The sequence below is a fragment of the Marmota flaviventris genome, chromosome 6 (genome assembly GCF_047511675.1).
Source record: "Marmota flaviventris isolate mMarFla1 chromosome 6, mMarFla1.hap1, whole genome shotgun sequence".
Taxonomy (NCBI): Eukaryota; Metazoa; Chordata; class Mammalia; order Rodentia; family Sciuridae; genus Marmota; species Marmota flaviventris.
Window position 1 is genome coordinate 13,778,956 of NC_092503.1, and position 15,693 is coordinate 13,794,648.

Below are 15,693 nucleotides of genomic sequence, written 5' to 3' on the forward strand. Positions count from 1 at the left end.
GGTCTTCATGTCTATTTTGGTGCCAATATCATGCTATTTTTGTTACTATAGCTCTGTAAGTATAATTTAAGGTCTGGTATTGTGATGCCTTCTGCTTCACTTTTCTCTCCGAGGATTGCTTTGGCTATTCTGGGTCTCTTATTTTTTTCAAATGAATTTCATGACTGCTTTTTTTATTTCTATGAAAAATATAATTGGAACCTTAATAGGAATGGCATTAAATCCATATAATGCTTCTGGTAGCATGGCCATCTTGACAATATTAATTCTGCCTATCCAAGAATATGGGAGATCTTTCCATCTTCTAAGGTCTTATTCAGTTTTTTTCCTTCATGTTCTTTAGTTCTCATTATAAAGGTCTTGTACCCCTTTTTTAGATTGATTCCCAATTTTTTTTGAGGCTACTGTGAATGGGATAGTTTTCCTAATTTCTCTTCCAGTGGATTCATCACTGGTATAAAGGAACACAAGTAGACCAGAGACCCTGTGCCTACTAGAAGAAAAAGTAGGTGCAAATCTTCATCATGTTGGCTTAGGAACAGAATTCCTCAACAAGATTCCTAAAGCACAAGAAGTAAAATCAAGAGTAAATAAATGATATGATATCAAACTAAGAAGCTTCTTCACAGAAAAAAAACCAATCAAGAATGTGAAGAGAGACCCTACAGAATATGAGAAAATATTTACCACCTGCATCTCAAATAGAGCAATAATCTCCAGGATACATAAATAACTCAGACAACTTAACACCAGAAAAACAAATAACCCAATCAATAAATGGGCTAAGGCATGGAAAGAATGGAAGAACTTTAGATAGAGGAAAGGGGGAGAAGGGAAGGGAGGGAGGAAGTGGGTAGGAATGATGATGGAATGAGTTAGACATCATTGCCCTAAATATATGTATGAAGACACGAATGGTGTGAAAATACTTTGTGTACAGTGACTTGAAAAATTGTGCTCTATATGTGTAATATGAAATTAATTACATTCTACCATTATGTATAACAAATTAGAATAAATAAATAATTTAATAAATAAATAAATGGGCTAAGGAACTGAACAGACACTTAATAGAAGAAGAAATATGAATGGTCAACAAATATATGAAAAAAATGTTCAACATCCCTAGCAATTAAAGAAATGCAAATTAAAACTACACTGAGATTTCATCTCACTCCAATCAGAATGGCAATTATCAAGAATGCAAGCAACAATAAATTTTGGTACAGATGTGGAGGAAAAGGTCCATTCATACACTGCTGGTGGGACTGCAAATTGTGTAACCATTCTGGAAAGCAGTATGGAGATTCTTCAGAAAACTTGAAATAGAACTGCCATTTGACCCAGTTATCCCACTCCTCAGCATATACCTTATGGACTTAAAAATCAGCTTACTATAGAGATGTGGCCACATCAAGGTTATAGTAGTTCAATTCACAATAGCTAAGCTATGGAACCAACCTGGGTGCCCTTTAATGGGTGAATGGAAAAAGAAAATGTGGTATATATACCCAGTGGAATATTACTCAGCCATAAAGAAAAAGGTAAAGATGGTATAATGGATTGGACATAACTTTCCTGTGTTCATCTATGATTACATGACCAATGTAACTGTACATCATGTACAACCACAAAATGGAAACATACTATATGAATGTATGTCAAAATACATTCTACTGTCAAGTATAACTAAAAACAACAAATAAAAATTTAAAAAATTAACCACTAAAAAATAATCTATGGCAAACTATTAATAATACATTAATATTAGATAATTTTAGTATTTTTTGCCAGAGTTTTTTTTTTTCAAATTTAACTATATTTATTTAAGCAATGTAGTTTTCTTCTTAGTACTTGTATATTAAATGTGACATTGATTAGATGTATTCAGGAATTCATGATTTTACTCTTTATGATTTTTCATGCTTCTGATAGAATTTATTGTACATTATTAAGAGCATACTCATGAATACTCATGTACTTCTCAGAAATAAGTTCTTATGGAAGAATTTGTTCAATATATTTTAATATAGTCATTTCAGTTACTGTTAACATTCCAAAAACATCATCTGTTAAAATGGATATTGGCATGTATTTTAATATTCTTTTTATTTAGTAATGCTATTTACAAACTAATGAGCACAAGATTCTGTAGCATAGTTTTACATAACTAATGATACATGTCAAATCCATTATTCATAATAAAATTACCAGGTAATCAACATACTTCTAGACTCTATGTTTGTATGATGAGTGACAAAGTTTCTGTAGTAACCCAAGCTACCATTTATTTTGACCTCCTTGCTTCTAACTGCATGAATACACCAGGTGAACCATAATGGCCATAGGAACAAGTTACTGCTAACCTTAAACAATGTTCTTTTAAAAGCAAGGGCATATATATCAAGAGAACCTTAAAGCTTACGTCATGGGAGTTATTTCAGTTGCTTGTCAATAGGATTATAAAGAAGTGTTCTCATGACTATTTTTATGTAGGTTGATAGACATTTATGGCATACTTGTCTTCTGCAGTTTAAAGATCTTATGTTATCGATATTAGATTTAATTAACAAATGTGGGAGTAAATTATTCAGGTTTTACATAAAGATAAGAGTTTGCTAACAATGAAATTTTAGAATTCTTTTTTCTTTTAGGAAAATAGTACATAAAATTGAAATATTTACTAAGAATTCAGCTGACTGCATCTGATAAATATAAAAGTAGACTTTTAGGATCCAGAAAAATCTGGTTTTGCAGGCATAAAAGGAAGCATGTAGAGAATTTGACATTTAGATATACACAATGCTACACAAAAAAAAAGATAATTTGAGCTCTCTAAAAGGAGGTCTTTTAACTAAAGTCTAAATATAAAATCAAAGATTTGCCATCAGATGGTAAATCTGAAGGTGGTAGCAGTGAAAATGTAAAAATTTAAAATCAGGAAGCAACATATAATCAGTAGGTATTCTTAAACTTATGACATCCTACACTAACTCATGCTAATTTATTTTAACATTTTAAAACAATGACATCTTGGTTTATAAAAGAATATATAATTTCAAATTAAGTGTCACAATTTGCATAAACTCTAATTGTATCTTCAGTCTATTTTAGACAAAGAATTGCACTTTATGTATCATAAAGTTCTGAATTTCATCACGCTTAGTTTGAATAGTTAATTTTGCAGCCGTATAACTTTATAGAACCTGAAGATTCCAAGCCAATCTCATATTTAACCATGAATTTATCATTTTCATGTGATTAGTATCTGGTAAGACCAATATACTAATTTTTATGTTATTGTCAATTAGTAATGTAATATCATGGATCCACACTTCTGAAATCCAAAACCTGGCTCTTCTGCTGGGTGATTTTGGTAAAAATACTTAATTTCTATGTGCCTTGGCTTTCTTATCTGTAAAATGAGAATTATAATAGGCTTTATTTATACGTTTGTTGTAAGAATGAAAGTTAATACATGCATTATATTTTGTTATATAATGATTAAATAAATAATAATTTAATTAAAATATGATGTGATATATGTCACGTTATACATATAATACATATAAATGTGTGTTAGCATGCATAGGAGCACCTTGTATATAGGAAATGTTACCAATTTGTAATGCTGATTTTTTTTTATACTTGAAAATTAAAACAAAAAAGCATGCTGGAAATATTTTAGAAATACTAGCATTCTGCAAATTTTATGTACATATCTAAAGCTTCTCCAAGTTAAAAGGTCTTGTTATCTATTTTCCTCATCCATTCATTGCTATTTGTCAATGTTGATCAGGTTTACATCCTAGTAGACAGTCGGATTCCAAGGTGAAACCTTGGTAAGGTCAGATCTAGAAATATGGATTGAGCATCATCCCCCAAAGGGAGAGGAATTGAGATTAGGTGTGCTCATCTGTATCCCCCACAACATCTCATCTTGTCTGGTGTCAAACATTTGGCATCCAGGAAAGGTTGGCTGAGCAAACAGATGTCACCCTTCTTTCTAAGGGATTAAATGCCTCCTCTCTCTGGCCTTCATGCCTTTAAACCTCTAATTAAAGCTTTCCTGAACCCTGTTCTTTTCCTTCTTCATTAGTCTTGTTGCATAACAATTACCACAGACTTAGCAGTTTAAAGCACCACACATTTATTGTCTCCACATGTTCATGGGTCAGGAGTCATGCACAGCATAGCTGCATCTGCTCAGAGTCCCACAGGCTACAAGATGCTAGTGGACTGCATCCACATCCCCATTCTTTTTAAGGGACTTCAACCTACTTTTGAATTTGTCTGCATTGCTAGCAAAATCCATTCCTTGTGGCTGTTAGTCAAGGAACCAGGTTCCTATTGGATGTTGGCTGGAGGCAGCTCTCCACTACTGAAAGAAACCCAGTTCCCTGCCTTTGACCACGTTCACAGATGGTTCACAACATGCTGGTGCTCGGAGAGCCTCAGCTAGAATGGAGTGATTTAAGGCAACAGGATCACATGTGACACCCCACCACCAACCATTTCATATTCTGTTAGCTTGAAGCAAGTCACAGGATCTGCCCACACTCTACCGACACAAAAGTGTGGATTCCAGGAGGTAGGGATTTCTGGAGATTGCCCAGGGTGTATTCACCCCACTCCTCATTTGGGTTAAGTTCCTATAATACCTCATGTTTATAGCTCTACCTTAATATTGCTGTGTAACCCACTATATACATATGCCCTTGTCTGTCTGTCTCCACCTCTATGTCTCTCTGTCTCCCTCTACACGTAGAACTTGACATTTAGTTGGACTTAGCAAACTTTTATTTTTAACAGCTTTGTTGAGGGACAATTAATCAGTGAACTTTCAGTAAGTGAATGAGAGTAAACATAGGGATGATGTGGTGCAAACTTTAAAGTATTTGGTAATAATTTTTATTCGAATAGTTCCGTGTGATAATGTATTTAGAATTGTGTCAACCCTGAAAGAAAATAATTGTTCCAATGAATTAGAAGATAAAATGGTTTTACGATTAGTTCTAGAGCTGTATACCTTGGACCTTTTTCATAGTATAAACATGATACTTTATGCTATCTAACCAGATTCTTTTTTTTTCTTTTAGATGAGCAAGAGATTGTACAAAAGCGTACTTTCACAAAATGGATCAACTCTCATCTGGCCAAGGTAAGGGAGACAACCCAGAGTTACAGGTTTGCATAGTTTCAGCCAAAAAGTCATGAAGTGCACAATGTGGAGGGATGTTGCTGTTGTTTTTGTCACCATTACTGATCAATGACATTGGCCATCCTATTCGCTGGTTTAATCGTCACCTAAATGAGGCATTTACAGACTTTGCCTTTGGAAAGAAATGGACTGACAGCCAGTCAAGAGCAGTTACTTCATGTCAATCCCATGGATCTTGCTCAAATATTTCACTGTTATTACTTCTATCTTAATTGTCAGAGTCTTTGCTCAGATGTGCTTATGTCTATTTGGAACAGGAAGAAAGAATAATTGGTCTGTGCTGAGCAAAGAGGTTTATCTGAGGAGGTGACAACAGTGCCCCTCCCAGGTGCTTTGATGAAAAATAACCCTGGAAGCAAGACACTGGAAAGATTGACATCTTTCCAAGATTGTCCATATTAGGTTGTGCCAGGTGATCTTAGTCTTTCTAGTGTGCATTCTAATGTCTTTGCACATAACTACGATATAAAATAAATTTTAGGGTGGTCTTTCGGTCACAGAAGACATGCTCTCTAAGGGGTTTGTGGGACCCCAGCCCCTCCTCTTTTCTCAATCTGGATGTGAGGTGAACAGCTTTGCTCTTCCACATGCCCCCTCCCCATGATGTGCTGCCTTGCTAAAAGCAATGGGCTGACTGTCCATGGGCTGAAACCTCCATACTGTAAACCAAAGTAAATCTCAATAACAGAGTGAATTAATACATCCCTGAAGTCCCCTTCCCTCCCTTTTTTTTTATACTTCAATAGCAAACAAAGTGTGGCAGTTGATTTTAATTCCTTTCTACAGATTAACTGTGTACCTGCGTCTCTGCTAGGTTTTAGGGAAAGGAAAATATAGTAGAAAACATTCCCAGGACTTGAGAAGCTCACAATCCAGCAATAAAGAAATAGAGCAATGTGTCTAGGTGCAGGATAAATTGGGATCACCTTTCCTAAAATCTCTTTCCAAAAGCTACTTGATGAGAGGAGAATTCTCTGGTCCAGTGGTTGCACCTAGAATCCGTCCTGTTCCTCCTTCCTTTCTACTCCGTGACTGCAGTAGGCCTGAGTACTCTGGGGGCTCATTTCCTCAAACCTGTTGACAGCCAGACTCTACTTACACTACAGAATTGGCAACTATCAGGGAAGATTTTTATTTCCAAAATGAAAATAGAGTTATTGTTTCTCATGCCGTGAAAAGGCTACATGCTAACTGTAAGTAATATTAATAATGAATTTCTTTAGAAAGTGTAAAGAATGTTAAAGTGACCTTAGATTACTACACAATCCAGTTAGACGTATGACTCAAATATTATTTTCCATTTTTCTTTTGATAGTGTACCTCTTCACATGCCCAGAAAGATTCTAATCTAGAAAAGAACCTGAAGTCCCTGTGTTTCCCCAACATTACACACTAGTGCATGAATGATATAATTTTGAAATGCCCAGAAAATTACCATATCCATAAAAACCTATTATAAACTTAACCATATGTTATTTTTTAATCCTCTGTACTTGTCATTTCTTTTCTTCTTGGGCCACTTTGAAAACTAAACAGTGAAATAGAACAATACGTGAACTTGTTCTCCTGAACTTATTTATGCCAATGTTATGGTGTTTCATTAAACATAGCCCAAACCTAAGAAAGCGTAGGATGATATTTTAGTTTTCTGACTCCTTATATTTGGAAAACTTTCTGAAATGAGATCTGGCCCCAGTTCCCTGCTGTGGCAATTGAGAACTCAAGGAGAGCTGTAGGGTTGGTGTGTCTGTGTTTGTCTCGGCAGCTGACCACATATTGCCACTCATCTGTCCCCATCCTTTGCCCTCCTTGTTCCCACTTGAGGTCCTGTTTACAGCGCTCTCTCTCTCTCTCTCTCTCTCTCTCTCTCTCTCTCCCTCTCACCTCTCTTCCATCCCATTTCAGTTGTCCCTTCCATGCCATCTCCTCTGCCACCACACCCGCAGCCCAGCCCAGTCTCTTTTCCATCTCTATCTCAGTCTCCCTGTCCCTATCTTTACCCTATTCCATCTCTATTTGATTTGTGTACTAGTCCTATAAAACACATTTAGTCTGAAAATCCGAAACTTCACAGTGTCGTTGAGGTTGTATTTACGTATGTCCTCAAGTTAAAAGGGAGGCAAACACTTCCCTCCCCATGATGGGTCCTCACTTACTTCAAGGAATTCTAAGAATGAGAATACCTCACCTATGACAAAAGCAGTCACTTTCATATGTGATCTGGCCTCTGGACCTTGTGTCACTTTTCCTGATGCTTTGTAAGAAGGCTTGCTGCCAACACCACTCCGGGTGCTAGAGCATGCTTGGACCCTTCATTTTAGCATACATGGGCTGTTGCACTAACCACACATGCATACACACACACACACACACACACACACAGTCAGCTAATTCCTTCAGGAGCATGTGCCCAGGGTCTTACTAAATCTCTCAAGGATATAGCTTCTTAAATGTGGGGTTCTTGTCTCTTGATCATCAGCAACACCCTGAAATCTCCCCCAAACAATAGGTTTTCAGTCACAGAGCAGGCCCAAAGCTATGTTTCAGAACATTTCTCTTTAGAAAAAATAATTCACAAAGAAGAAGCTTGACTCATCTGAAAGTCTTTCCTGATCTTCCAGAGCTTTTTGGAGTCATGTTTCCCTCTTCTTGCTTGTTGAGTAACCAAAGCTGTTGGCTTTTAGTGGACCTGGGGTACCAGGGTTGAGGATCAGGTTGAGTCTGCTCTGGTGTGTTTTTCCTGCATTGCTAATTCTCCATTGTCTAGTAATGACTCAGCCTGTTGTGTCAGTGAATTTGGGTCCTGCTTAGTCAATTCAACCTGTTGTAACAAAATACCAGAGGCTGGGTGGTTTAAACAGCAGACACTTATTCCTTACAGTTCTGGAGGCTGGGAAGTCCAAAATGAAGGCACCAACAGATTTGGGTTTTGATGAAGGCTATTTTCCTTGTCCCTGTGTTTCACATGGCAGCAGGAAAGAGCTATGGTCTCTCTTCATCTTCCTATAAGGCCACTAATAAATCACACAGTGGGGCCCCACATTTGTGGCTTCACCTAAACCTAGATACTACCCAAAGGCCCCACCTCTAAATATCACCATATTGGGGTTAAGTGTTCAACATATGAATTTTGGTGGGGATACAAGCCACAGAACTTTAGTCCGTAACAGGCCTCAAGTTCAGTCTGAAGTCTGACTGGAAGCAAATGAGAAGTTCTGAATCTATAACACAGGGGTGGGAACTCTACCCTGAAAACACTTACCCCTATTCCTGGTGGATGTTTTCTTTGGAATTTTTCCACTAACCTGACAATGAAACCATTGAGAATGGTTGAGTTGCATTCTATTCCTTGGTCTTATTGATTGTCCCCTTTCCTATAGTTTTTTGTTTACATTTACTAATAAAAGTAAGAAAATGAACCGTGTTGAAAGTATATTTTTTTTTCTGGTAATCAGAATAATAGTTTCAAATCACCTGTTACTTATGCTACATGATGTTCCAAGTTATTTTATATCTAAAAACAAGAAAAAGTGTCAAATTGACTAGGAAAAAGAATTTGACATTTTTCTGGAATGCAACTTGTAAATATTTCACAGGATCTCTGTTGTCTGAGAACTTTTGCATAGTAGTCATGGAAATTGGTATGTATTTAAGTTAGAATGGTAAATCATAAATCCTGTGATAATATTATGCCTCCTTTAATGTTTATGAACCATCTAAAGATAATAAAATTTTATTTTTTAGTTTTTATTGATTATTTTGTGGTGCTGGGGATTGAATGTAAAGCCTCATGTTTGGCAATCCACTGAGCCATATGCTCAGCCCCCCAATTTTTATTTTAAAGGACAATTTGAAAGACTGTCTTTGGAAAGCAAATGTATCTATTTTCTCAAAATCTTCTTTGCAAATTGACTTCCCAAAACAGCATTGATAACAGATAATGGCAGGATTAAGAGTTGAGATGTTGAGTTGAGAAGAAAAAATGTTGGTGGTCTTGTTCTTCCCAAGGTCATTAAATCTTGGGTGCATCAGAGACTATTGGAAATGATTTTGAGAGTGAGTTTGAAGAGGTTTTTTTAATAAGAAATTTTCATTTTGTTCTTGATTGCTTGTCTTGGTTTCACATCAATATATGACATATTAAATAAGAAACTCTTCTACTGATGACATTCTATTCTATTATAGCAATTATTTATAAATATTATGACAGAAGTTATGAAGAAATAAGATACAAACAAAAGTCCAATATGTTTTTGTAAAATATACTTTTCTTAAACAAAATATTTTATCAAAAATAGGGGGCAAACCTAAGGATTTTCCCTCTGTGGGTGTTTTATATCACTCTTAGAACACAGATATAGATTATTAAAATTTATGGGTCTAATTAACTTTTCATTTTTTGATGTTTGCTTTGTTCCTAAATGGAAGTTTTTATGTCTCTGCAATTATGCAAAGAATCGAAAATCACAAATTGTCAATATGCTACAATATGACATTCACAAAAATTAGTAGTTATAGTTGTTTCATATACTCCATCATCTGTTTCAGAGATGGGACTCCCTTTTTAGACATGAAACCTATAATTTTCTTTTTATCAAGAAGAAACATTTTTTCTGTTAGTTCTGTTAATGAAAGAAGATTAAATATTTCTTATTTAATTAGCCCAATTTATTTTGAGTGGTAGTTTTTCAAAGTTAGGTTCCTGATGCAGGTCTAACACATTAGCACTCATTGTTGGGATGCATTTCTAAACTGAAGGGATGCTGTTTATTGAGCACTTGTCATGTGCCAGTTATGGTGCTTTAACAACTGTATCTTATTTTATTTAATCCTAACAACATTCAAATGTATCATTTTTATTCTTTTATAAGTTATAAGCCTGAAAAGTTAATTAATTAGCTTAGGGTCACATAACAAAGGACAAAGCCAGGTTTCAATCCCACCATTCCTGAGCTTGGGCACTGTTGGTCAGCTCAGGCTGCTATGAGAGATGCCATAGGTTGAGTGGCTTAAACAACAAACTATTCCCACAGTTCTGGTGGCTGGGAAGTGCAAGATCCAGGTCTTGAAACATTCATTTCCCTGGGAGGGCACTTTTCCTGGCTTGCATATGGCTGCCATCTCCTTGTCTTTAGTTGGCAGGAGGAAAAGGAGCCCTGGTCTCTCTTCCTCCAATTATAAGGCTATTAATCAATCCCATCATGGGGGCCTCACTATCATGATCTCATCTAAACAGAATAGTTTCCAAGGAACCCCATCTCTAAATATCATCACATATGAATTTTGGAGGCATTCAACCTCTTAGTCCACAGCAGGCATCAACCACTGTGTCATACTCTCAGGCTTCATTTGTTTATTTAGTCATTCATTCACTAAGCACCTATTTTGTGGTAGGTGTTGTGGATACATCAGTGAATACAGACATAGCCCATGCCATCTTGGAACTAGTGGTCTAGCAGAGGAGACCCACAATTATAATGAAGTGTGTATGATGAATTCTAGGAGAAAGAAAGTTCAGGGTGACCAGGAGCACATATCAATCATAGCCAGACACACAGATGATCTCAAGGAGAGGTCTGTAGGCTTTCACAGGAAGAAACATTTAATCAGAGGCCTGAGAAATGTCTCAGGAGTGGGTAGGTGAAGGGAACAATGTTTTCAAATGTGGAGAGATGAGAAAGATGATGGTTCTAAAGTAAAGGGAATAGAAGAATTTAGGAATATCTGAAAATGTTCCAGGAGTGAGTTGGCAATATGGAAAACAGAATTGGTCAAAGGCCAGTCATAAAGAGAGTTTGGACCCGTACCATGGGCAGAAGGCCCAAAATAAAGAATCTTATGCAGGGTGAGAAATGATTACTTAGGCTCTAACCCCTTCCCCTTCTCATGAATTAGAGCAGGAGCAGGTAAGATTGGAGATGGAGTGCAGTAAGTCAGATGAGAGCTGTAGACAGGTTGGACTAAAGTGAATTGCACAGAAGATGGAAGGAGACCCTCATTGTTATACAAATACATGTATGATGATGTAGGAAAAAGAAAAAAAAGAAGTGTGTCACATTAGATTGGGTAGAGAGAAGTGATGGGAGGGGAGGGCTGGGGAAGGGGGAAAGGAAGGATAGCAGAATAAAATAGAAATTATTATTGCTGTATATATATACATGACTGCATGACCAATGTGATTCTGCAACCTGTGCACTCAGAAAAATGAGAAATTATACCTCATCTGATTCAAATGTATGATATGTCAAGATATGTCATGTGTAACTAATTAAAACAAATTAAAAAATAAAGTCATGGTGGGAGAATGGAAAAAAAATGGATAAATTAAATAGATGTTTAGGGGTGGACCTGATGGAACTGAGGCTTAATTGGAATCCCAGAGGAGGAAATTAAGGATAACTTGTAGATTCCTGACCTGAGAAATTAAGATCAGTCATATAGATCAGAAATTATAAGAGGCTTGGGAAAAAGGTGTACTAAGTTCTGGCTCAGATAGAGAAATTACTTGATTTCTCTGAGAGATGAATCCATGTGACCTGGCAGTTAGGACGCATTGTCCACTGTTGGGAGTGGAGTCCACATTACAATAGAAACCAGATTCATGTTAACTGATGAGTTGATGAAGGGTGAGAGAGTTAGGACACTCAGTACCTACAACATGTTCATGAGATGGAATCTTAGCTAGTGCTGAAAATTGGATCTGTTGAGAGACTTTTTTTTTTCATATAGCATTAAAAAAATTTTAGTGAATTATACTTATACATAATAGTGTTATTTATTTTGATATACTCATAAATGCATATGATTTAGTCTTCTCCATTTCAATCCCCAATACTACCTCTTCCCTCCCTCTTCCCTCCCCTGGCTCCTCTTCTTCTACTTTATTGGTTTCTTTTTATTTATTTGTTTGTTTATTTTTAATCGATGCATTAGAGTTATATATAAATTGTAATGAATTTTGATATGTTCATACATGCCCATAGTGTAATTTACTCAACATTATTCCACAGATCTTCCCCTTTGCCTCTATTCTTCCCTCACCCTTGGTCCCCTGGCTCCTATTCTATTGTTTTCCCTTCTATTTTCTCAAGAGTCTCATTTTTTAAATTTCTGGGTTTTGGTCTCTAGCTTCTGTATATATTGTGTAGACACACCACATTTTCCTTATTCATTTTTCTATTGATGAGCTCTGGAGCACCTAGGTTGACTATTGTGGATTGTGCTGCTATACACTCTGGTATGCATGCATTATTACTATAGCATGCTGACTTCATTTCTTTTGGATGAATAGTAAGTGCTTTTTTAACACAGGGTGGTCTTGGGTGTCTATGAAGAAGGGAATGATCAAGAACTAGTAAAGAATGAGAGACTGGAGAAGAGAAGGAAGGTTAGTTTGAAGGTACAAAGGGAGGCAGAATGGGACAAAGAATCAAGAGCACTTGTGGGGGGTGTACGTTTGCACCAGAGGAGAGAAATCTCTTTCCTTGAGACCAGTGGAAAGAAGGGTATGGATGTATCTAAGTTTGGGTGAGGTGAAGACATTAAAAGACAGACGGAAAGCACTTGAGTTGAAGGGGTCCCCACCTGATGGTCACAGATGTCTCAGATTTACCAGTGTGATTATGCGTTTTTGAACAAAAAAGATTCTATTAGAAAAATATGTTAAATTTTGACAGTTAAAATGTTAGTTCTTTTTTTTTTTTTTTTTATTTTTATTTTTTTTTATTTTTTATTGTTGGCTGTTCAAAACATTACATAGTTCTTGATATATCATATTTCACAATTTGATTCAAGTGGGTTATGAGCTCCCATTTTTACCCCATATACAGATTGCAGAATCACATCAGTTACACATCCATTGATTTACATATTGCCATACTAGTGTCTGTTGTATTCTGCTGTCTTTCCTATCCTCTACTATCCCCCCTCCCCTCCCCTCCCCTCCCCTCCCCTCCCCTCCCCTCTTCTCTCTCTGCCCCCTTTACTGACATTCGTTTGTCCCCCTTGTATTATTTTTCCCCTTCCCCTCACTTCCTCTTGTATGTACTTTTGTATACCTCTGAGGGTCTCCTTCCATTTCCATGCATTTTCCCTTCTCTCTCCCTTTCCCTCCCACCTCTCATCCCTGTTTAATGTTAATCTTCTTCTCATGCTCTTCGACCCTACTCTGTTCTTAGCTACTCTCCTTATATCAAAGAAGACATTTGACATTTGTTTTTTAGGGATTGGCTAGCTTCACTTAGCATAATCTGCTCTAATGCCATCCATTTCCCTGTAAATTCTATGATTTTGTCATTTTTTAATGCAGAGTAATACTCCATTGTGTATAAATGCCACATTTTTTTTATCCATTCATCCATTGAAGGGCATCTAGGTTGGTTCCACAGTCTAGCTATTGTGAATTGTGCTGCTATGAACATCGATGTAGCAGTGTCCCTGTAGCATGCTCTTTTTAGGTCTTTAGGGAATAGACCGAGAAGGGGAATAGCTGGGTCAAATGGTGGCTCCATTCCCAGCTTTCCAAGAAATCTCCATACTGCTTTCCAAATTGGCTGCACCAATTTGCAGTCCCACCAGCAATGTACAAGTGTACCCTTTTCCCCACATCCTCGCCAGCACTTGTTGTTGTTTGACTTCATAATGGCTGCCAATCTAACTGGAGTGAGATGGTATCTTAGGGTGGTTTTGATTTGCATTTCTCTGACTGCTAGAGATGGTGAGCATTTTTTCATGTACTTGTTGATTGACTGTATGTCCTCCTCTGAGAAGTGTCTGTTCAGGTCCTTGGCCCATTTGTTGATTGGGTTGTTTGTTCTCTTATTGTCTAATTTTTTGAGCTCTTTGTATACTCTGGATATTAGGGCTCTATCTGAAGTGTGAGGAGTAAAGATTTGTTCCCAGGATGTAGGCTCTCTATTTACCTCTCTTATTGTATCTTTTGCTGAGAAAAAACTTTTTAGTTTGAGTAAGTCCCATTTGTTGATTCTAGTTATTAACTTTTGTGCTATGGGTGTCCTATTGAGGAATTTGGAGCCCGACCCCACCGACTGTAGATCGTAGCCAACTTTTTCTTCTATCAGACGGCGCGTCTCTGATTTGATATCAAGCTCCTTGATCCATTTTGAATTAACTTTTGTGCATGGCGAGAGAAAGGGATTCAGTTTCATTTTGTTGCATATGGATTTCCAGTTTTCCCAGCACCATTTGTTGAAGATGCTATCCTTCCTCCATTGCATGCTTTTAGACCCTTTATCAAATATAAGATAGTTGTAGTTTTGTGGATTGGTTTCTGTGTCCTCTATTCTGTACCATTGGTCCACCCGCCTGTTTTGGTACCAGTACCATGCTGTTTTTGTTACTATTGCTCTGTAATATAGTTTGAAGTCTGGTATCGCTATACCGCCTGATTCACACTTCCTGCTTAGCATTGTTTTTGCTATTCTGGGTCTTTTATTTTTCCATATGAATTTCATGATTGCTTTCTCTATTTCTACAAGAAATGCCGTTGGGATTTTGATTGGCATTGCATTAAACCTATAGAGAACTTTTGGTAATATCGCCATTTTGATGATGTTAGTTCTGCCTATCCATGAACAGGGTATATTTTTCCATCTTCTAAGATCTTCTTCTATTTCTCTCTTTAGGGTTCTGTAGTTTTCATTGTATAAGTCTTTCACCTCTTTTGTTAGGTTGATTCCCAAGTATTTTATTTTTTTTGAAGATATTGTGAATGGAGTGGTTGTCCTCATTTCCATTTCAGAGGATTTGTCGCTGATATACAGGAATGCCTTTGATTTATGCGTGTTGATTTTATATCCTGCCACTTTGCTGAATTCATTTATTAGCTCTAATAGTTTCTTTGTAGACCCTTTTGGGTCTGCTAGGTATAGAATCATGTCATCTGCAAATAGTGATAATTTAAGTTCTTCTTTTCCTATTTTGATGCCTTTAATTTCTTTCGTCTGTCTAATTGCTCTGGCCAGTGTTTCGAGAACTATGTTGAACAGAAGTGGTGAGAGAGGGCATCCCTGTCTTGTTCCAGATTTTAGAGGGAATGCCTTCAATTTTTCTCCATTCAGAATGATGCTAGCCTGAGGCTTAGCATAGATTGCTTTTACAATATTGAGGTATGTTCCTGTTATCCCTAGTTTTTCTAGAGTTTTGAACATAAAGGGATGCTGTACTTTGTCGAATGCTTTTTCCGCATCTATCGAGATGATCATATGGTTCTTATTTTTAAGTCTATTGATGTGGTGAATAACATTTATTGATTTCCTTATATTGAACCAGCCTTGCATCCCAGGGATGAATCCTACTTGATCATGGTGCACAATTTTTTTGATGTGCCTTTGTATCCGAGTGGCCAGAATTTTATTGAGGATTTTTGCATCTAGGTTCATTAGAGATATTGGTCTGTAGTTTTCTTTCTTTGAAGTGTCTTTGTCTGGTTTAGGTATCAGGGTGATGTTGGC

The 15,693-nt window shown here is 36.8% G+C and overlaps 1 protein-coding gene across 10 annotated transcripts in view; it reads left to right on the forward strand.

Annotated features, from left to right (window-relative positions):
- Syne1 (spectrin repeat containing nuclear envelope protein 1) overlaps positions 1 to 15,693 on the forward strand; it is a 436,344-nt gene that overhangs the window by 68,007 nt on the left and 352,644 nt on the right. For all 10 annotated transcript variants that reach the window (XM_071612898.1, XM_071612903.1, XM_071612905.1 and 7 more), the window contains exon 3: positions 5,100 to 5,161. In XM_071612898.1, coding sequence (XP_071468999.1) covers positions 5,100 to 5,161 — 62 coding nt within the window. The remainder of the gene's footprint in view (positions 1 to 5,099; positions 5,162 to 15,693) is intronic.